General features: G+C 37.5%; 1 protein-coding gene across 10 annotated transcripts in view; it reads left to right on the top strand.

Moving 5' to 3' along the window:
- EPB41L5 (erythrocyte membrane protein band 4.1 like 5) overlaps positions 1–22,169 on the top strand; it is a 143,082-nt gene that overhangs the window by 52,555 nt on the left and 68,358 nt on the right. For all 10 annotated transcript variants that reach the window (XR_010746590.1, XM_066344841.1, XM_066344840.1 and 7 more), the window contains exons 11-14: positions 245–314; positions 14,420–14,589; positions 15,916–16,022; positions 17,163–17,190. Coding sequence is in view for 9 of the 10 variants with exons in the window: in XM_066344841.1 (XP_066200938.1) it covers positions 245–314; positions 14,420–14,589; positions 15,916–16,022; positions 17,163–17,190 (375 nt within the window). In the remaining variant the exon portion in view is untranslated. The remainder of the gene's footprint in view (positions 1–244; positions 315–14,419; positions 14,590–15,915; positions 16,023–17,162; positions 17,191–22,169) is intronic.

The following is a 22,169-nucleotide window of genomic DNA, read 5'->3' as shown; positions in this document are numbered from 1 at the left end:
CCAAGCTGGTGACCTCGGGGCCTCGAACCTGGGTCCTCTGCATCCCAGTCCAACGCTCTATCCACTGCGCCACCGCCTGGTCAGGCGGAAGACTTTTTGATGGGCAGTGCAGGTTATGTGTGTCCTTACCAGTTTTCAATTCAGAAGTTAGATGATTGATATGCTTGAAGTAACAGCAGTTTTATTTTTTTTAATTTAGAAGGAAGTTATTTGAAATCTGGATATTTTTCTCATATCGTTACAGGCCCAAGATAACCAGATTGGATTTTAAGAAGAATAAATTAACACTGGTGGTGGTAGAAGATGATGATCAGGTGAGAATTGTATTACTTATTTAATACTGACTATGTTACGTGTTAACTTATATCTCTAAAAGGGGAAAATGTTTCTTGTTTTATAGAGCCACTAGATTTAGTATGATTAGTATATAATTATATAGTTTCTTACTTTCGGTCACACTGTACTAAAAATACGGTTTTTCTGCCCCTAAAATTAAAGATAATATAAAAGATTATTCTTGTTTCTTCATTAATAATATATCTCAGTGTGTATACAAATTACAGATGACTTTATCTGTTTAGTACCTGATCAAAATTATTAATCAAAAGGATCTACCTAGCCTGACCATTGGTGGCGCAGTAGATTGAGCATCGGCCTTAGACACTGAAGGCCCTGGTTCGAGACCCCCAAGGTCACTGTCAAAATAGCAGGCTTGTTGACATGAGTGTAGGGTTGCTGGCTTGAACACAGGGTTATCGACATGATCTCAGGGTCACTGGCTATAGAAGCCCAAGGTCACTGGCCTGAATAAGAGGTCACTGGCTCAGCTTGAACTACCTGGTCAAGGCACATACATATGAGAAGCAATCAAGAAAAAGAAATAACCAAAATGAAGCAACTACGAGTTGATGCTTCTCCTGTCTCTCCCTTTCTGTCTCTATCTCTCTAGAAAATATGAAAATAATAAAAGAGCTATCTAATAATATTTTTAAATAAAGACTTCCAGACTGAGGATTACCTCCCATCCCCTCAGTTAAATTAGTTCCTATTTGATACACACACAACATGGCTACATCTCAACTGCATTATGTTGAGTGAAAGAGGCCAGATTCAAAAGATTATGACTGTATGAGTTTATTTATATGGCAGTCTGGAAAACCTCTGGGGATGGAGAATAGATTACTGATTGTTTGGGACTAGGTAGAGTGGGAATTTTGACTATAAAGGAACAACACAGGGAATTTTGGAAAGTGAGACAACTATTCTGTAGCGTCATTTTGGTGGTGATTGCTATACTCTATGCCAGTGATTTTCAGCCTTTTTCATTTCATGGCACACAAACATAACTACTAAAATTCTATGGCATACCAAAAAGATTTTTTTTTTTTTGCCAGTCTGACAAAAAATATATTGGTAATTTGATTCATAGATACTAGATAGCTGTTGTTGTGTTTTCTGTTGTCATTTTGTTATTTGACAGTCTAAGGGCACAACTCCTGCTATACACTGGTTGGAAATTGCTGCTCTTTGCATTTGTCAAAACTTACCAAATTGTGAGTAAATAAAAATAATGCATGCAAAGAAATAAATTTGAAAAACACATATACATATAAATAGATAAGGTAAAAACAAATTGGATAAAATGTTAAAAAGATTTGTCTGCATGATGAAGTGTAAGGAGGGCTACTTAGCAGAACCTAAAAAAGAAGATTCTAAAAATTAGATGGAAACAGTGCTAAGTTTTGAAAGTTTTATTACTGAGATACATACAAAGGCTTGCCCCATCACACTGACTGGAAGAAAATTATAGAGGCAATAATAGGTCATTTTAAAAAGAAATATCTTGCCTGGCCTGTGGTGGTACAGTGGATAGAGTGTTGACCTGAAATGCTAAGGTCGCCAGATTGAAATCCTGGGCTTGCTGGGTCAAGGCACATGACTAGCAATCAGTGAACAACTAAAGTGAAGCAACTGTTAAATTGATGCTTCTCATCACTGCTCCCACCCCCCAGTAAAAGAGAAATCTCTTGATGGCACAGAGGATGATCATTATATCATCAAATGAGTTTAAAATGGTTCAGAAGAGGCAGATATCACATTTAAAAATGTTTACGAATATTTTCCTTTTTATGTAAGCATATGAGTGATTAAATAATATTTGTATGTAAATCTAAAGGCAGTTCTTCAAGAAGACTAAAATACAATTCTGTGTGATAAGAAAATAGGGTCATAATTTAATTGGCAACACTTGTTCTTAGTGGGCCATAAAATAATTCTGCATCTTAAAATTAATAGCATTTTTATTTTATCTAATATATAGTATTAACTTCTTGGATATCTTTTTAAAAGTATTTTATATATAAATGCAAGTGAATGTGTATATTAGTTTTTTGTGTGTAAGTTAACATGCTTATGTACCGCTCTCTACTTATCCTTTTATTTTTTAATTTTTTTTATTTTTTTTTATTTTGTATTTCTGAAGCTAGAAATGGGGAGAGACAGTCAGACAGACTCCCGCATGCGCCCGACCGGGATCCACCTGGCACGCCCCCTGGTGGGCGATGCTCTGCCCCCTCCGGAGCCTCGCTCTGTTGCGACCAGAGCCACTCTAGCGCCTGGGGCAGAGGCTGAGGAGCCATCCCCAGTGCTCGGGCCATCTTTGCTCCAGTGGAGCCTTGGCTGCAGGAGGGGAAGAGAGAGACAGAGAGGAAGGAGAGGGGGAGGGGTGGAGAAGCAGATGGGCGCTTCTCCTGTGTGCCCTGGCCGGGAATCGAACCTGGGACCTCTGCACGCCAGGCTGACGCTCTACCACTGAGCCAACCGGTCAGGGCCTCTACTTATCCTTTTAAAATTTACATTATAACTTGGAATATTTTTCATACCAGTACATAAAGTGCTTCTTCATTCTTTTTAAAAACATAAATCAAAACTGCATCGTATTCTAGGATGTACCCTAATTTATTTAAATCAATTCTCAGTTGACATTTATTCATGATACAGACATTAATTTGTATATCGGCAAATATCTATAGCAGGGGTTCCCAAACTATGGCCCGTGGGCCGCATGCGGCCGCCTGAGGCCATTTATCCGGCCCCCGCTGCACTTCCGGAAGGGGCACCTCTTTCATTGGTGGTCAGTGAGGGAGGATGCATCCTGTGCTCCTGGAGTACTGTACGTGGCGGCACCAGAAAGCGTGGTGTCGCTCACCTACAGTACTACTTCCGGTGATGCAGGATGCATCCCGGCTCCAGAAGCACGTCATATCACTTGTTACAGCTAATAGTGACAAATATGGAACCGGACATTGACCATCTCATTAGCCAGAAGCAGGCCCATAGTTCCCATTGAAATACTGGTCAGTTTGTTGATTTAAATGTACTTGTTCGAGTGACGTCACGGAAATGGCGCCGTGAGCAGCGCGTCCGACAGATCTCCCCAAAATCACAACAAATTTATCAACTAGAAACAGAAAAATTTATCCTCGGAGCACTCCGGAGTTCCACACAAACTGAAAGCGAAAGGACTGTTATCACTTGAATCTGAGAGACGAGGGTGTGGAGGAAGCTAACTACCACAGGGACGTTCATTCAAGCCGCGGAGGGAGTGTGCCTGTGGTGAGTCGGCCCACACTCGGGAGCGGCGAGCAGCCGCTGGCGCGCGCCCGGTCCGGTTGCAGAGTGAGCACCGCTAATGTTCCCAGCGGCCCGCGCACTGCGAGTGAGAGTCCCCAGCCACCGGTGCCTGGAGCACCCCATTCGCGCGCGTGCCCTACTGGCCCGCACACCCAGGGTGCCCCATTATCCTGCGCACGGTGCGCCCCAGCCGCCAGCGGCGGGGCGAGCGGGAGAGGCGCCAGGGCGGTCTTCCCTACTTGGGAGATTCTCTCCGCGGGCGGGGCACCTCACCTAGCCATTCAAGCTAACAATCAAGTGTTGGGGGAGGGTCGCGCAGGCAGCCTGAAATACCTTCGGGAGCACAGCTGCGGACCCAATCACTGAAATTAGCTTAACCCATGAAATCTGCACACCCACGGGTTCTAATTGATAAGATCTCTCTCAGTTCAGCGATCCAAGACAAGAGGCGTGATATTTCTTAGTACCTCTCGCTAAAGGGGCGGGGGCAACTTCTGATTGATAGAGCCTCCATATTCAGGGATAAACGCTAACAAGAGGGACTTGGCAGATAATAAGATCTTTACTACACTAGTCGCAAGCAGAGACTAGTGCCTCTTCTTCCCAGCCAAAACAGGCTACAAAGTGTGGAAAACCTGGGTTGAGTGGTCCAACTGAATGCTAGGCGCTGAACAGTCACCTTGACAACAATTGACTCCCACCCCCGCCTGATTACACTGGAGGCTCTGACTGCCAGAGCCTTTCCCAAAGCCTTGTGCTGAGTGGGGATAGAGTGGGGATTTCCTAGCTCTTTGAGCCTCTTACTCCCCAGGCAGAAGCAGTAGCAGCCTTATAGCTGGATCACCAGGCTGCTAATTCAGGAAGGGGGGACTAGGAGAGAGACTCCAGGAAAGCAAACTCTCTCATCGTTGGACCCTGCAAACGCCAACAAGCCTTGACTACCAGCAAGACTAAAGCCAATTATATGACATTGCCATAGAATCCCATCAACTGCAAATCCCTACCTAAGTGTGACACAGGGGCAGAGCCTGGGGTACAGAGTCACTGACCAGGAAGAGGGAGAGAAAAGAAAAAGGAAGAAGTTAACCTCTCAAAATCAAGAAAAATCCACAGACTTTACAACTTGTTCCACTAATTTTTTTTTTGCTGTTGTTTGTTTCTTCTATCTTATTGCCTTTATTATTATTATTTCTATTTCCTCCACCTCGGTCCTTCTATTCTCTGCCCATCTTATGCTTCCCTTTTCTTGAACTACACTACCCATGAGTGTTACATTTTATTTCTTATCTTCATCCTCACCCTCCTTTAAGGTTATACTCCAAAACACTTAAATCTCACTCTATCCTCCTTTGTTTTTTTTTTTGTTTTGCTTTATTTTGTTTTTTTCTCTTCCTTTTTTTTTTCTTCCTTCGTTTTTCTCTTTTTCTTATTTTTTCCTTTCTATTCGTTTTTTCTTTTCTCGTTTTACTTTTCCTCCCATTTAATCCTCAATCACGAACAAATTAGTTAATTTGGGACTCAAGGTTTTTTTTTGGTTTTATTTTTCTTTTTCGCTTTTGTTTTTGTTTGTTTATTTTTGTGGCATTTTGGGTACTTTTTACGTTGCTTTTTAACTCACTAGCATTCCTCCCAACCCAAGGTCTCCATTGTATTTAGTCTTCACTCCACTTAATACAACAGATTTTTACTTATTATTTTTATTTTTTTCTTTATTATTCTTTTTTTTTTCTCCTTTTTCCTGGTTCCCTCTTATCCCTCTCATTATATCTCTTAGTCGACCATCACTTACAAGCAAATCATCTTATGCTTGTCTAAGATTTTCTTCCTTTTTTTTTTTTTTTTTTTGCATTTAGTAGGTCCCTACTCCCTTTTTTTGCCCCTTGAACTCTTCACCCCAAATCAGGCCCTCCATTATAGGCAGTTTTTGTTCCATTTAGCATAATATAATTCACAGGTCATCACGATATTTCCCTGAGGAGGGGAGAGGAGGGAAAGAGAAGAAAGAAAAAAGGGGGAAATAATAAATTATTACTGGGTTTTTTTTGTGGGGTGTTTTACCTTCTTTTTTTTTTTCTTTTTTTTTTCTTTTTACTCTTTATTAATTCTAATTAGTGCTATCAACAAGACCACCCTCAGATGCCAATAAGAAAGAGGAAATCGAATATTATGGATACAAAAGAAAGAGAGGTAACACAAATAGATGTGGAAAAATCTATGGAGAAAAGACTTAACATATTGGAAGCCTTGGAGCTAAATGACAGAGAATTTAAAATAGAAATCTTAAAAATACTCAGAGATATACAAGAAAACACAGAAAGGCAATTTAGGGAGATCAGAAAACAACTCAATGAACACAAAGAATATATTACCAAGGAAATTGAAACTATAAAAACAAATCAAACAGAAATGAAAAACTCAATTCACAAGCTGAAAAACAAGGTAACAAGCTTAGCTAACAGAACAGCCCAGATTGAAGATAGGATTAGTGAAATAGAAGACAAACAACTTGAGGCACAACAGAGAGAAGAAGAAAGAGACTTAAAAATAATAAAAAATGAGAAAGCCCTACAGGAGTTGTCTGACTCCATCAGAAAGAATAACATAAGAATAATAGGTATATCAGAGGGAGAAGAGAAAGAAAATGGAATGGAGAATATACTCAAACAAATAATAGACGAGAACTTCCCAAGCCTGTGGAAAGAACTAAAGCCTCAAATTCAAGAAGCAAACAGAACACCGAGTTTTCTTAACCCCAACAAACCCACTCCAAGGCACATCATAATAAAGATGACACAAACCAATGACAAAGAAAAAATTCTCAAGGCAGCCAGGGAAAAGAAGAGTACAAAATATAAAGGAAGGCCTATTAGATTATCATCAGATTTCTCAGCAGAAACTCTACAAGCTAGAAGAGAGTGGACCCCAATATTTAAAGCCCTGAAAGAGAGGAACTTTCAGCCAAGAATACTATACCCATCAAAGCTATCCTTCAAGTACAAAGGAGATATAAAAACATTCACAAATACAGAAAAGATGAGAGAATTTATCATCAGAAAGCCCCCACTCCAGGAAATACTAAAGGGGGTTTTCCAACCAGATTCAAAGAACAAAAGAAAACAACACCACAAGTAACAGCTCCACCAAGAACACAATAAAACCAAACTTAAACTGTGACAACAAAGGAAAAAAAGGGGGGAGAGGATGGAGATTAACAGTAGCAAAGGACAATGAAGTGCAGAAATACTCATAAGATAGGGTACTACAATGAATATGGTAGGTATCCTTTTCATTACTTAATGGTAACCACCCTTGAAAAAACCACCACAAAAACACTTGACTTAAAAAAGGTAGCAACTGAGGAAAGAAGTATGGAACACAAACAAACAAAACAAATGATAGAAAAACAAAAGAGAAGAATCAAACAAGATACAAAACTAACAGAAAGCAATTTATAAAATGGCAGTAGGGAACCCACAAGTGTCAATAATTACACTAAATGTAAATGGATTAAACTTACCAATAAAAAGACACAGAGTAGCAGAATGGATTAAAAAAGAAAATCCAACTATATGCTGCCTACAAGAAACACATCTAAGCAACAAGGATAAAAACAAATTCAAAGTGAAAGGCTGGAAAACAATACTCCAAGCAAACAACACCCCAAAAAAAGCAGGTGTTGCAATACTCATATCTAATAATGCTGACTACAAGACAGAAAAAGTACTCAGAGACAAAAATGGTCATTTCATAATGATTAAGGGGAAGTTGAATCAAGAAGACATAACAATCCTTAATAAATATGCACCAAACCAAGGAGCACCAAAATATATAAGACAGCTACTTATTGACCTTAAAACAAAAACTAACAAAAATACAATCATACTTGGAGACCTCAATACACCGCTGATGGCTCTAGATCGGTCATCGAAACAGAGAATCAATAAAGATATAGTGGCCTTAAACGAAATACTAGAACACCTGGGTATGATAGACATCTACAGGACACTTCATCCCAAAGCGACAGAGTATACATTTTTCTCTAGTGTACATGGAACATTCTCAAGAATTGACCATATGTTGGGCCACAAAGACAATATCAGCAAATTTAGAAAACTTGAAATTGTACCAAGCATATTTTCTGATCATAAAGCCTTGAAACTAGAATTCAACTGCAAAATAGAGGGGGAAAAACCCACAAAAATGTGGAAACTAAACAACATACTTCTAAAAAATGAATGGGTCAAAGAAGAAATAAGCGCAGAGATCAAAAGATATATACAGACAAATGAAAATGAAATACGACATATCAGAATCTCTGGGATGCAGCAAAAGCAGTAATAAGAGGAAAGTTCATATCACTTCAGGCATATATGAACAAACAAGAGAGAGCCGAAGTAAACCACTTAACTTCACACCTTAAGGAACTAGAAAAAGAAGAACAAAGACAACCCAAAACCAGCCGAAGAAAGGAGATAATAAAAATCAGAGCAGAAATAAATGAAATAGAGAACAGAAAAACTATAGAAAAAATCAATAAAACAAGGAGCTGGTTCTTTGAAAAGATCAACAAAATTGACAAACCCTTGGCAAGACTCACCAAGGAAAAAAGACACAGGACTCAAATAAATAAAATCCAAAATGAAAGAGGAGAGATCACCACAGACATCATAGATATACAAAGAATTATTGTAGAATACTATGAAAAATTATATGCCACCAAATACAACAATCTAGAAGAAATGGATAAATTCCTAGAACAATACAACCTTCCTAGACTGAGTCATGAAGAAGCGGAAAGCCTAAACAGACCAATCAGCAGGGAGGAAATAGAAAAAACTATTAAAAACCTCCCCAAAAATAAAAGTCCAGGCCCAGACGGTTATACTAGTGAATTCTATCAAACATTCAAAGAAGAATTGGTTCCTATTCTACTCAAAGTCTTCCAAAAAATTGAAGAAGAAGCAATACTTTCAAACACATTTTATGAGGCCAACATAACCCTCATACCAAAACCTGGCAAGGATGGCACAAAGAAAGAAAACTACAGAACAATATCTCTAATGAATACAGATGCTAAAATACTAAACAAAATACTAGCAAATCGAATACAACAACATATTAAAAAAATAATACATCATGATCAAGTGGGATTCATCCCAGAATCTCAAGGATGGTTCAACATACGCAAAACGGTTAACGTAATACACCATATCAACAAAACAAAGAATAAAAACCACATGATCTTATCAATAGATGCAGAAAAGGCTTTTGATAAAATACAACACAATTTTATGTTTAAGACTCTCAACAAAATGGGTATAGAAGGAAAATATCTCAACATGATAAAGGCCATATATGATAAACCATCAGCCAACATCATATTAAACGGCATAAAACTGAGGACTTTCTACCTTAAATCAGGAACAAGACAGGGTTGTCCACTCTCTCCACTGTTATTTAACGTGGTGCTAGAAGTTCTGGCCAGAGCAATCAGACAAGACAAAGAAATAAAAGGCATCCATATCGGAAAAGAAGAAGTAAAGGTATCACTTTTTGCTGATGATATGATCCTATACATCGAAAACCCGAAGGACTCCACAAAAAGATTATTAGAAACAATAAGCCAATACAGTAAGGTCGCAGGATACAAAATTAACATACAAAAGTCCATAGCCTTTCTATATGTCAACAATTAAATATTAGAAAACGAACTCAAAAAAATAATCCCCTTCACGATTGCAACAAAAAAGATAAAATACCTAGGAATAAACATAACAAAGAATGTAAAGGACCTATATAACGAAAACTACAAGGCATTATTAAGAGAAATAGAAAAAGACACAATGAGATGGAAAAATATTCCTTGTTCTTGGATAGGAAGAATAAATATAATTAAAATGGCCATATTCCCCAAAGCAATATATAAATTTAATGCAATTCCCATCAAAATTCCTAAGATTTTTTAAAGAAATGGAACAAAAAATCATCAGATTTATATGGAACTATAAAAAACCCCGAATAGCCAAAACAATCCTAAGGAAAAAGAATGAAGCTGGGGGCATTACAATACCTGACTTTAAACTATATTATAGGGCCACGATAATCAAAACAGCATGGTATTGGCAGAAAAATAGACACTCAGACCAATGGAACAGAATAGAAAGCCCAGAAATAAAACCACATATATATGGTCAAATAGTCTTTGATAAAGGGGCCAACAACACACAATGGAGAAAAGAAAGCCTCTTCAACAAATGGTGTTGGGAAAACTGGAAAGCCACATGCAAAAGAATGAAACTCGACTACAGCCTGTCCCCGTGTACTAAAATTAATTCAAAATGGATCAAAGACCTAAATATAAGACCTGAAACAATAAAGTACATAGAAGAAGACATAGGTACTAAAATCATGGACCTGGGTTTTAAAGAACATTTTATGAACTTGACTCCAATGGCAAGAGAAGTGAAGGCAAAGATAAATGAATGGGACTACATCAGAATAAAAAGTTTTTGCTCAGCAAGAGAAACTGATATCAAAATAAACAAACAGCCAACTAAATGGGAAATGATATTTTCAAACAACAGCTCAGATAAGGGCCTAATATCCAAAATTTACAAAGAACTCATAAAACTCAACAACAAACAAACAAACAATCCAATAAAAAAATGGGAAGAGGACATGAACAGACACTTCTCCCAGGAAGAAATACAAATGGCCAACAGATATATGAAAAGATGCTCAGCTTCATTAGTTATTAGAGAAATGCAAATCAAAACTACAATGAGATACCACCTCACCCCTGTTAGATTAGCTATTATCAACAAGACGGGTAATAGCAAATGTTGGAGAGGCTGCGGAGAAAAGGGAACTCTCATCCACTGTTGGTGGGACTGTAAAGTAGTACAACCATTATGGAGGAAAGTATGGTGGTTCCTCAAAAAACTGCAAATAGAACTATCTTATGACCCAGCAATCCCTCTACTGGGTATATACCCCAAAACCTCAGAAACATTGATACGTAAAGACACATGTAGCCCCATGTTCATTGCAGCACTGTTCACAGTGGCCAAGACATGGAAACAACCAAAAAGCCCTTCAATAGAAGACTGGATAAAGAAGATGTGGCACATATACACTATGGAATACTACTCAGCCATAAGAAATGATGACATCAGATCATTTACAGCAAAATGGTGGGATCTTGATAACATTATACGGAGTGAAATAAGTAGATCAGAAAAAACCAAGAACTACATGATTCCATACATTGGTGGAACATAAAAACTAGACTAAGAGACATGGACAAGAGTGTGGTGGTTACCAGGGGTGGGGGGAGGGAGGACATGGGAGGGAGGGAGGGAGAGAGTTAGGGGGAGGGGGAGGGGCACAGAGAACTAGATAGAGGGAGGCGGAGGACAATCTGACTTTGGGCGAGGGGTATGCAACATAATTTAATGACAGAATAACCTAGACATGTTTTCTTTGAATATATGTACCCTGATTTATTAATGTCATCTCATTATCATTAATAAAAATTTATTAAAAAAAAATTTACTTGTTCTTTATTTTAAACATTGCATTTGTTCCTGTTTTGTTTTTTTACTTTAAAATAAGATATGTGCAGTGTGCATAGGGATTTGTTCATAGTTTTTTTTATTGTCCGACCCTCCAACGGTCTGAGGGACAGTGAACTGGCCCCCTGTGTAAAAAGTTTGGGGACCCCTGGTCTATAGGATGATTAGGTGGAGGTGGACTTGCTGGTTCAAATGGTTATGTGCATTTGTCATAGATATAGGGAGCCTATCAAGTTGCACTATTTGTATACACCTGTTTCTGGAGGTTACCATATTTTTGTCTGAAAGGTGAAAAATGGAATTTCATTGTAGGTTTAATTTTTGTTTTTGTTATTATGACTGATAATGAACATCTTTTCATACATTTGAGTTATTTATATTCCCTTTTCTCTAAACTATCTTTGTATATCCTTTGCCCATTTTTCTTTTTGATTGGTGGCCTTTTTCTTACAGATTTTGCCATTCATCATAGAAATTGCAAATATTTATCTAATAGTTGTTTGTCTTTTAGCAATGCTTATTGTGATTTTTGGCATTTATTTAAAAATTTTTAAATAGGTAAATTTGTCAATTGTTTATAAGTTATGATATGATGGGTATTGTGTCACAGAAAGATTTTCCTGCTTTGAATTTATGCATTTTCTCATGTTTTTTCTGTGTAGTTTTTGTTGGTAAATTTCATTGAAGTATAACATACATTCAAATAAGTGCAAAAATAAATGTACAGCTTGTTGAATTGTCACATGTATCTGTATGACTAGCACCCAAATGGAGAAATAGAGTAATGCCAAAATAATAGTCTTCTCTGTGCAACCTCTCCCCCTCCAGGGACAGACCCTCAAGGGTAACCACTCTCTTGACTTGAACATGACAGATTAGGTTTTGATTCTATTTTGAACTTGTGAAACCTAACTGAATGTTCTCTTTGTGTCTGGCTTCTTTATTCTAACTGCATTTGTGAGCATTAGCCTTGTTACAGGGAGTTGTAGTTGGCATATTGTTACATAGTATATATAATATATACTGTCATAGAGTATAGTATTCCATTTTATGAGTAGAACACACTTATTTATCCATGGCAAACATTGGAATTGTTTTTACTATTTGGCTCTTAAGAAGAGTACCTCTGAACATTATTTGGTTTGTGTGGGTACTGCTGAACTGTTTTCCAACGTGTTTATATAAGTTTATACTCTCACCTCCAGTGTTATAATACTTTTATTTGCTAATGTTTGGTATTCTCCTTTTTCATTTTAGCCAGTCTATTAGTAGAGTTTTTTTTAATTTGTGTTTCCCTGATGACTATATGTATAGCTATTGTTTATATATTTATTGGATATTTGACTATTCTCTGTTATGAAGTGCCTGTTTAAGTCTTTTATTTTTTCTATTTAGTCATGTGCTTTCTTTTCTTATCAAGTTCTTGATATATTCTGTGTATTAGTTGTTTGTCAGATATATGTGTTGCAAGTATCTTCTGCTCTCTGGCTTGCCGTTTGTCTCCCCTAATATGTAGTATCTTTTGAATAGAGGGTTTCAGTTTTAATGTAATAAAATTTATAGATTTTTTTCCTTTGTGATTAGTACTTTTTGTGTCTTAAAGTTTAAGAATCTTTGCCTATACCAAGATCATGAAGAAACTACATATAGAGTTTCTAAATTACTTTTAAATGACAAAATAGTTTAAGTTACAAGATATTCAAATATACTGAAATATACAAAAATTATAAAATTGATATCCATTTTACTCATTTAGATTTAACATTTTTGACATTGTTTCTTCAGGATTATCGTTTAGAAATAGATAAGTTAATAAACATATATTTGCAACAACTAAGGTCTAACCCCTCAGCTTGCCCCTTCCTTCTCTGTAGGTAGCCACCATTCTTAGAGGGTATCATTCTCATACTTTCTTTTTCCAAATATAAACACATGATGGAATTGTTTTTAAAATTTGCATAAATCGCAAGGGGGGCTTTTTTTTGCAGCTTGCCTATTTTACCCAAACAAGTGTAGTGATGTAGATCTAGTTCATTCATATTAATCTACATATGCACTATATTTTGTAATATGAATGAACAATACTGCATCCATTCATTCATCACTTATTCATTTATCTCTCTATATAGCTTTTAAATATACCATTATTTACTTGATTATTTCTTTTGTTTTGGACAATTAGGGGTTTTTTTGTTTGGTTTATTTTGCCAGTTTTTACTATTATAAATGAGACTGAAGAAAATCTTTGGATAAAAATTTTGTTGTTTAGAAAATCTTTGTTCCTGGAGAGACGATATAGCTTAGATATTATAGATATACAGTCTGGAGCCTGAATGGCTAGGTTCAGATCCTGGTTTCCTCCCTTACTAGCTTTGTGGCCGTGGGCTTAATTTCTTGAGTCTCAGTTTCCTTATCTGTGAAATGGGTGTAATGATAGCATCTGCTCACTAAAGTAATTCCTGTGAAAGTCTTAGGAAAGTGCCTATGAATGTTAAATATTACACAGTAATTAGATTCCTGTGAGTATGGCTACTATGATAAAGAATGTGGACAATTTTTTTTGTGTGTGTGTGTGTGTGGCAGAGACAGAGAGTCAGAGAGAGGGACAGATAGGGACAGACAAACAGGAAGGGAGAGAGATGAGAAACATCAGTTCTTCATTGTGGTTCCTTAGTTGTCCATTGATTGATTTCTCATATGTGCCTTGATGGCGGGGGGGCGGGGGGCTACAGCAGACCGAATGACCCCTTGCTTGAGCCAGTTACCTTGGGCTCAAGCTGGTGAGCCTTACTCAAACCTGATGAGCCTGCGCTCAAGCTGGCGACCTCGGGGTCTTGAACCCCGGTCCTCTGCGTCCCAGTCCGACGCTCTATCCACTGTGCAGAATGTGGACATTTTTAAGTCTGGTAAGTATTGCCAGATCTTGTCTGATCCTTTAAATTATAATTATACATTTATTCTAAATATGGCAGATAAAGCCTCATTTTATGTATCTCTGAGAAGTGAGATCACATAAGTAAAGAGGACCCCCTGAGGAATAATTTTATATTAGCTGAGAAATGGACAGCTTGATTTCAACTCTTAAGTTTCAGGGAGCAAACTAGATGCTTTATTTGATTCTTGGTATTGCTGGGGTTGTATTTGTAGCCGAGTAATGGGACAGGAGTGTTTGACTTAGTAATTACCTCTATTTATATCCTTTTCTCTTTCAGGGCAAGGAGCAGGAGCACACATTTGTCTTCAGACTGGACCATCCAAAAGCATGCAAACATTTATGGAAATGTGCTGTGGAGCATCATGCCTTCTTCCGCCTCCGAGGCCCTGTCCAAAAGGGCTCTCAGCGATCAGGGTTCATTCGACTAGGATCACGATTTAGATATAGGTTAATGTTAACAGCTGCCTTCTCTATCTTTCGTTCTTTCACAGAGGCCAAAACCTTGAGATCAACACCTTATTTTATAGACTTAGTAACTTAGCACAGAGAAATAAAGTGGATTGCTAGTGTTTTCTATTGACCAAAATAAAAGAAAAAGTGGTATTGTTATTGATGGTAATTTCCAGAATAGACAGGAAACATTAAAATGCTGTAATGGATTTTATATCCCTGTTGACATTTGCTTTATATATTAATTAGCCCCCAATTTAAGACACTTTAAGATGTCTTCCTCCAACAGCTGAATAGCATATAGTAAAAGGGTGTCTTCACTGAGTGTGAAATTAATTTGAATAACATTTCTGGTCTTTTATGAACCTGAAGTTCCATTTTTTTTTTTCCCTGTATTTTTCTGAAGTGAGAAGTGGGGAGGCAGAGAGACAGACTCCTGCATGCACCCGACCGGGATCCACCCAGCATGTCTACCAGGGGGCGATGCTCTGCCCATCTGGGACATTGCTCCATTACAACTGGAGCGATTCTAGCACCTGAGGTGGAGGCCATGGAACATCCTCAGCACCCGGGCCAATTTTGCTCCAGTGGAGCCTTGGCCGTGGGACAGGAAGAGAGAGATGGAGAGAAATGAGAATGGGAAGGGTGGAGAGGCAGATGGGCACTTCTCCTGTGTGCCCGGGCCGGGAATGGAACCCAGGATTTTCACACGCCGGGCCAATGCTCTACCTCTGAGCCAGACAGCCAGGGCCTAGCCAGTATGATTTAAAGAAGGAATGTAAATAATGTGGTGAGGCAATAGTGGGATTCATTAAGAGAGCTTCTGTTCTATCTATAGTAAAGGTGAGGAGGCATTTTCTTAACAATTTAAATAGAAAATCAAGGAGAATAGGACCAATAGTTTTAGATATTTTTGGAAAAGGATTCTGAAAAGTATATTTCAATTAGATAAAGTAACTGAAAACCTTGAGTTAATTGCATGCTTTGTTAATTTGCATTGAAGAGTGTGGATGGTGAGGAGAAGGGAGTTCCACAAAAGCATAGTTTCTCACACTTATTTAATATGTTATTAGGTGGTATACAAGCTTAAGAAAAAAACTATAATTTATATGTTGCATATTTTCACACAAGCCTAAAGAGTGAAAGAATGGAATAGTAAAGAGAGACATCAAGACTATTACGTATTAGAAGCAGTTCCCTCAGGATGAAATTCAGGATGGGTTTTCAAGGAATCCCAGTGTAGACTTTCTCTTGTTTATGTGTAACTGATTACTGTAGGCCTTACATTCTTTTATTCCTGTTAATATGCCTTATTTATTTTAGTGGGAAAACTGAGTATCAGACCACAAAAACCAATAAAGCAAGAAGATCAACATCCTTTGAAAGAAGGCCCAGCAAACGATATTCTCGACGAACTCTACCAATGAAAGGTGAAATGCAGCCCTGTTTCAGAGGACTGTTTTTCTTGACAATTTATGATGTTGCTGGTATTTACTTGAAAGAATATTGTCTGAATCGTGCGTTTATTCTATTCACTAAAGTACTCTTATTTATTAAATTTGCTTTGAGCATAATCAGTTTAATAAAATACAAGGGGAAAAATTGCATATATGCTGAGACTAAATTTTATGTTAATTCAAAATTAAACACTAAATTAATAGTGTTTAATATAGTGTTCAGTTTAGTGTTCCAGAAATAGTGTTCAGTTTTTGTTCATATTAACTATTTTAGTTAATTCTGTAGAGCAACATTTCCCCTTCCCTTTCTGACTTTTAGCCCTTATTTATAATTGTCTTTAAAATCCCTTACAAACTTTTTAAAAACATTAACAAATGAAAAATTTTAAATAAAAATTATTTCATGGTGTTACTAAGGATTCTGTGAAATGACAGTTTTTAACTTTAATCATCAATGTATAGCATACATAGATATTTGCAAACTCATAAATGTTATTTCTTATAAGTTATTTATATAATAAAAAGCATGGTTTACTTTAACAGATAAACTAAAACTTGTGTTTGGTTTCAAATCTACATTGGTATTAACATGCAGATTGAATTTTAAGTATGTGCAGTATCAGGATCATCGCCTGTTGTCCAGAAACAACTGTCATGACCTGATGTAATAGCAGTGTAAATTAAAAAAAAAAAGATTTCTATTCCCAATTTTTGGTATGGCTATAAATTAAATAACGTGTAACTATTAAAGAAGCTATTTCAACTTGTGATGGTTTAAAACCCTAAGTTACTTCTTATTTTGAACTGACAAATGTTCCATATTCACTCAGCTTACTCCAGAAGGGTTGCTTATGGTTTTGTTTTAAAAGGAGAGATATGTGTTTATTTTATTTCTTTATTTAAAAAATGGAAGTAATTGTCATGTTGACTTTAATGATGTGAATTCTAGAACACTTTTGTGAAGTGAAGATTTTAAAATCTACAGTTGGGAAACATGGCTTATAAAGCAATTAGTCCAGATTTACTTACATGAGTAGTGGCACAGTTTACTATGATAGGAGGAAACTAATGAGACATTTTCTTTTTTTTTTTTTTTTTTTTTTATTCCATCAGCAAGTACAGCAAAACCTGAAGAAATCAGGTGGGTAATGTCTTGCAACTTAGGATTTGACATAGAATGTTTTAAGAATTTATGTAGTTGCTGTCATTGATTAAACAAGTATTTATTGAAGATCTACCAAAGTGTTAAGTTGTCCCTAAGCATTTGGGAAAAAAACACATAATGCCAGATAAAGTTGACACAAAGAAAAATAAAGCAGTTTAAAGAAATAAGAGTGTAATGGTTATGCTATTTATGAGAATGACATACATTTGTTATTGGCACATGACTGAGAATTTAGAGATAAAAACATTATGATCCTTGCACACAAGGGACTTGAAGAAAGGTTGCTTTGTAGATAAGCAATTAATTTTATTTGTGGGCTTATCTTCACTTTGTCATGGTATATGATCCTTCTTTATATTACATGTTGCTGGATTTGGTTGACTAATATTTTATTGTAGATTTGTGTGTCTATACTCATCCAAAATACTGGTCTATAGTTTTTTGTAATCATCTGGTTTTGGTATCAGGGCTTCACAGATGAGTTGGGAAATATTTCCTTCTCTATTTTTGGGGAAGAGTTTATAAATAATTGGCATTTAAATTATGATAGAATCATCATTAAAACCATCTTGCCTTGGCTTTCTCTTTGTGTGAAGTTTTTAAATTCCTGATTTAATCTCTTGTTATTGGCCTGTTCAGATTCCATTTTTCATTTTGAGTCAGTTTGGAAGTTTGTGTCTTTCTAGAATTTATTTCATTTATTTAATTTGTGACATTCAGTTCATATTTTTTCTTTTTCCTTTTTATTTCTGTAACGTTGGTAATGATGTTCCCTTATTCATTTTTGATTTTCATAATTTGAGTTTCTCTTTTCTTCATCAGTGTAGGTAAAGTTTATCAACTTTGTTGACCTTTTCAAGGCACAGATTTTGGTTTCCTCAATTTTTCTCGGTTTTATAAATTTTCACTCTGATCTATTATTCCCTCAGCTTGCTTTAGGTTTAATTTGCTCCTCTTTTTCTAGTACCTTAAGGTAGAAGATTGGCCCTGGCCGGTTGGCTCAGCAGTAGAGCGTCGGCCTAGCGTGCGGAGGACCCGGGTTCGATTCCCGGCCAGGGCACACAGGAGAAGCGCCCATTTGCTTCTCCACCCCTCCGCCGCGCTTTCCTCTCTGTCTCTCTCGTCCCCTCCCGCAGCCAAGGCTCCATTGGAGCAAAGATGGCCCGGGCGCTGGGGATGACTCTGTGGCCTCTGCCCCAGGCGCTAGAGTGGCTCTGGTCGCAACATGGCGACGCCCAGGATGGGCAGAGTATCGCCCCCTGGTGGGCGTGCCGGGTGGATCCCGGTCGGGCGCATGCGGGAGTCTGTCTGACTGTCTCTCCCTGTTTCCAGCTTCAGAAAAATGAAAAAAAAAAAAAAAAAAAAAAAAAGGTAGAAGATTGGGTTTTTGATATGAGATTATTCTTTTTTTATTTTATTTTTTATTTTTATTTTTTGTATTTTTCTGAAGCTGGAAATGGGGAGAGACAGTCAGACAGACTCCCACATGCGCCGGACCGGGATCCACCCGGCACGCCCACCAGGGGCGACGCTCTGCCCACCAGGGGGCGATGCTCTGCCCCTCCGGGGCGTCGCTCTGCCACGACCAGAGCCACTCTAGCGCCTGGGGCAGAGGCCAAGGAGCCATCCCCAGCGCCTGGGCCATCTTTGCTCCAATGGAGCCTTGGCTGCGGGAGGGGAAGAGAGAGACAGAGAGGAAGGGGGGGGGGTAGAGAAGCAAATGAGCGCTCCTCCTGTGTGCCCTGGCCGGGAATCAAACCCGGGTCCCCCACACGCCAGGCCAATGCTCTACCGCTGAGCCAACCGGCCAGGGCCTATTCTTTTTTTTAATACAACGTTTATACATACAAGTTTCTCTTCAAACACTGCTTTAATCACATTATGTAAGTTTTGGTACGTTATATTTTTATTTTTATTTGTCCCAATTTATTTTCTAACTTCTGTTGTGATTTCTTCTTTGATCCATTGGTTATTTAAAAGGGTGTTGCTTGATGTCCACATATTTGTGAATATCTTAAATTTTCATCTTATTTTTTAAATTTTAATCCATTATGATTAGAGAACTTGATTCATCTAATTTTGATCCCTTTAAATTTATTGGGATTTATTTTATGGCCTAGCATATGATTTTTCTTAGAAAATGGCCCATGTGAACTGGAGAAGAGTATACTCTGCTATTGTTGAGTGTAATGTTCTGTGATGTCTGTTAGCTCTAGTAAGCTTTTACTGTTGTTCAAGACTTTTACTTCATTGGCAATCTTTTGCCTAGTTCTGTTTAAGACCTGGAGTATTGAAGTCTTCAATTATTGCTGTTCAGTTGTCTATTTCTCCCTTCATTTATTTTATTATGATAAAATGTCTCTCTCTAGTAACTTTTTTGTTTTAAAGTATATTTTGTCTGATACAAGTATTGCCAATCCAGTTCTCTTCTGTTTACTTTTCTATGGTATATTGTTTTCATCAAATTTGGGAAGTCTTCAGCCATTATTTCTTCAAATTATCTTTTTACTCCTTTCCTTTTCTTCTGAGACTCCTATTATACATATATTGCTAGTCTATAGGTCTTCAAGTCTTTGTCTATTTTATTTCATTTTTTTTCTTTCTGTAGCTCAAACTAGATAATCTCTTTTGACCTATTTTCAAGTCACTTATTCTTCCAACTGCTCAAATCTGCTCTTGTGTTTTCCTGGTGAATTTACATTTCAGTTATTGTATATTTTAACTCCAGAAATTCCATTTGGCTCTCCTTGAATGATAATCTCTTATTTGTGGAGATAGTGTTTTCATACTTTCCTTTATTTCTTTAGATTTGATTCATTTAGTTCCTGAACATATTTAAAATAGCTGATTGAAAGCCTGAGGTCCTGGCTGGTTTGCTCAGTGGATAGTGTCAGCCTGGCATATGGACATCCCGGGTTCAATTCCCAGTCAGGATACACAGGAGAAATGACTATCTTCTCTCTCCTTCCTTCTCCCCCTTCTCTCTCTCTTTCCCTCCTGCAGCCAGTGGCTCAATTGGTTCCAGCATTGGCCAGGCGGTGAGGATGTCTTGGTTGATTTGACCATCAGCCTTAGTTGCTAAAAATAGCTCTGTTGATTCGAGCATCTACCCCAGATGGGGTTGCTGGGTGGATCTGGGTTGGATCGCATACAGGAGTCTGTCTTGCTAGCTCCCCTCCTCTCACTTAAAAGAAAAGAAAGAAAGAAGAAAGTCTGCATTGCTGGGAAAGAGTTCCATTTTCTTGGCTGCACCAGCCTAAAGTAGAGTTTCTACAACACTGAACTTGGGAGAATGGAAAGGAGCGGAGGCTGTGGCTCAAATGCCAGATCTGGCCTTTGAGAATTAGAATATTTTGTTGAATAAATGTTTCTCCACTTAATATATGTCCTTTGATGATTTTTTAAAAAAATAATTGTCACCAGCTAAATCTTTATTTTGTTGGGGAGAGTGTCCTCCAACCATCATTCTAGATGTCCTACTTCTCATGACAATACATTTTAATAGTATATATTACAATGTATAGTTTATATAATGCTTCTCAATCTTGGTATATATCAGTCTCCTGGAATGCCTGTTAAAGTATCAGGTTCAGGACATTCAAATCTATTCCTTTTTGAATTTGTGTACACTGAGGATGGTCAGCTATACTGTTCAGTTTTTTTCATCTAGAAAGCCGTCAAAGCCAGGCTGTGATTAGTGCTTCACCACAGAAGCACTTTGCTTTTTGAAAGAGGACCCATAGTTTCTTTAGCTGTTTGTTATTGTATTTTCCTTGGAGTTATATATAAGTTATGCTATTAAGGTAGTGGTGGAGAAATGTTAGAGGTGTTCTGTATTTTTTAAACTGTATTTTGTTTTTGTTTGTGTAACGGATCATGTCTTGCTTTCTTAAAAGGGATGCTGGGCAGAATATTAGCACTTAAAGAAGATAGCCTGGTGAAGTTAGCAAAAATAGAAACAAAGCATTCAAGCAGTGGTATATAGCTGAAAAATTAATGTTTTTATTTGTAAGAGTTTGTCCTTAAATATTATAATATTTTGAAATTCACATTTCTGACTAAATACTATTAATATATAGTCTCCTTCCTAGAATTAAAATTAATTTAACTTGAATAACTAATTTTTTAAATCTCTTGAGTAATGTTTTGGTTTTGGAAAACACATTAGAAATGGGATATTAAAGTGATGATATTTTTTTTATTAGACTAAGCTTTCTGAAATGAAATGTATGGGCTGGGGCAGCTCTCCTGACTGAAAGTTACTGAGCACTGCTCATAATGGGGCTTGAGCGCCTGAGCGGGGACTGGCACAGACGCCCTGTTTCAGTCTTGCCCTTGTTCTTCTGTTTGCATGAACAGTTTTGCTCCAGTGAACCATGGAAAACAGTACTGTTTGAATGAGCACAACTATTTGACCTAAAGAGCTTCTTGACTTTGTACTATGCCAGTTTGAATGACAGGTTTTTAAATTGGCTGATGTCATTTTCCTTGTACTATTTTACCTTCTCCTATTTTCTTGTGAGTCTTGACTAATATAAAGTGTCTTCAGAAGATGTAACCTTGTGAATGCTAGTTCACATTTTTGTATAGGCTTAGCAGATAGAATTTTGTACACAGCAAAGAGAAGAAAATAAAAAAAAATAGTGGAGGAAATGATGAACAGAGGTGGTAGAAAAGCAAAAGGGGTCCGTTATTGCAGGTAATCCTTTAAAAGGGGAAACTTAGCCTGACCAGGCGGTGGCGCAGTGGATAGAGCATTGGACTGGGATGCTGAGGACCCAGGTTCGAGACCCTGAGGTCGCCAGCTTGAGCGTGGGCTCATCTGGTTTGAGAAAAAGCTCACCAGCTGGAGCAAGGGGTTACTCAGTCTGCTGAAGGCCCGCGGTCAAGGCACATATGAGAAAGCAATCAATGAACATCTAAGGTGTCACAACAAAAAAAAACCTGATGATTGA

The sequence above is a fragment of the Saccopteryx leptura genome, chromosome 7, assembly GCF_036850995.1.
Source record: "Saccopteryx leptura isolate mSacLep1 chromosome 7, mSacLep1_pri_phased_curated, whole genome shotgun sequence".
In the NCBI taxonomy this organism is placed as follows: Eukaryota; Metazoa; Chordata; class Mammalia; order Chiroptera; family Emballonuridae; genus Saccopteryx; species Saccopteryx leptura.
This window is presented reverse-complemented; position numbering and strand designations above follow the sequence as displayed.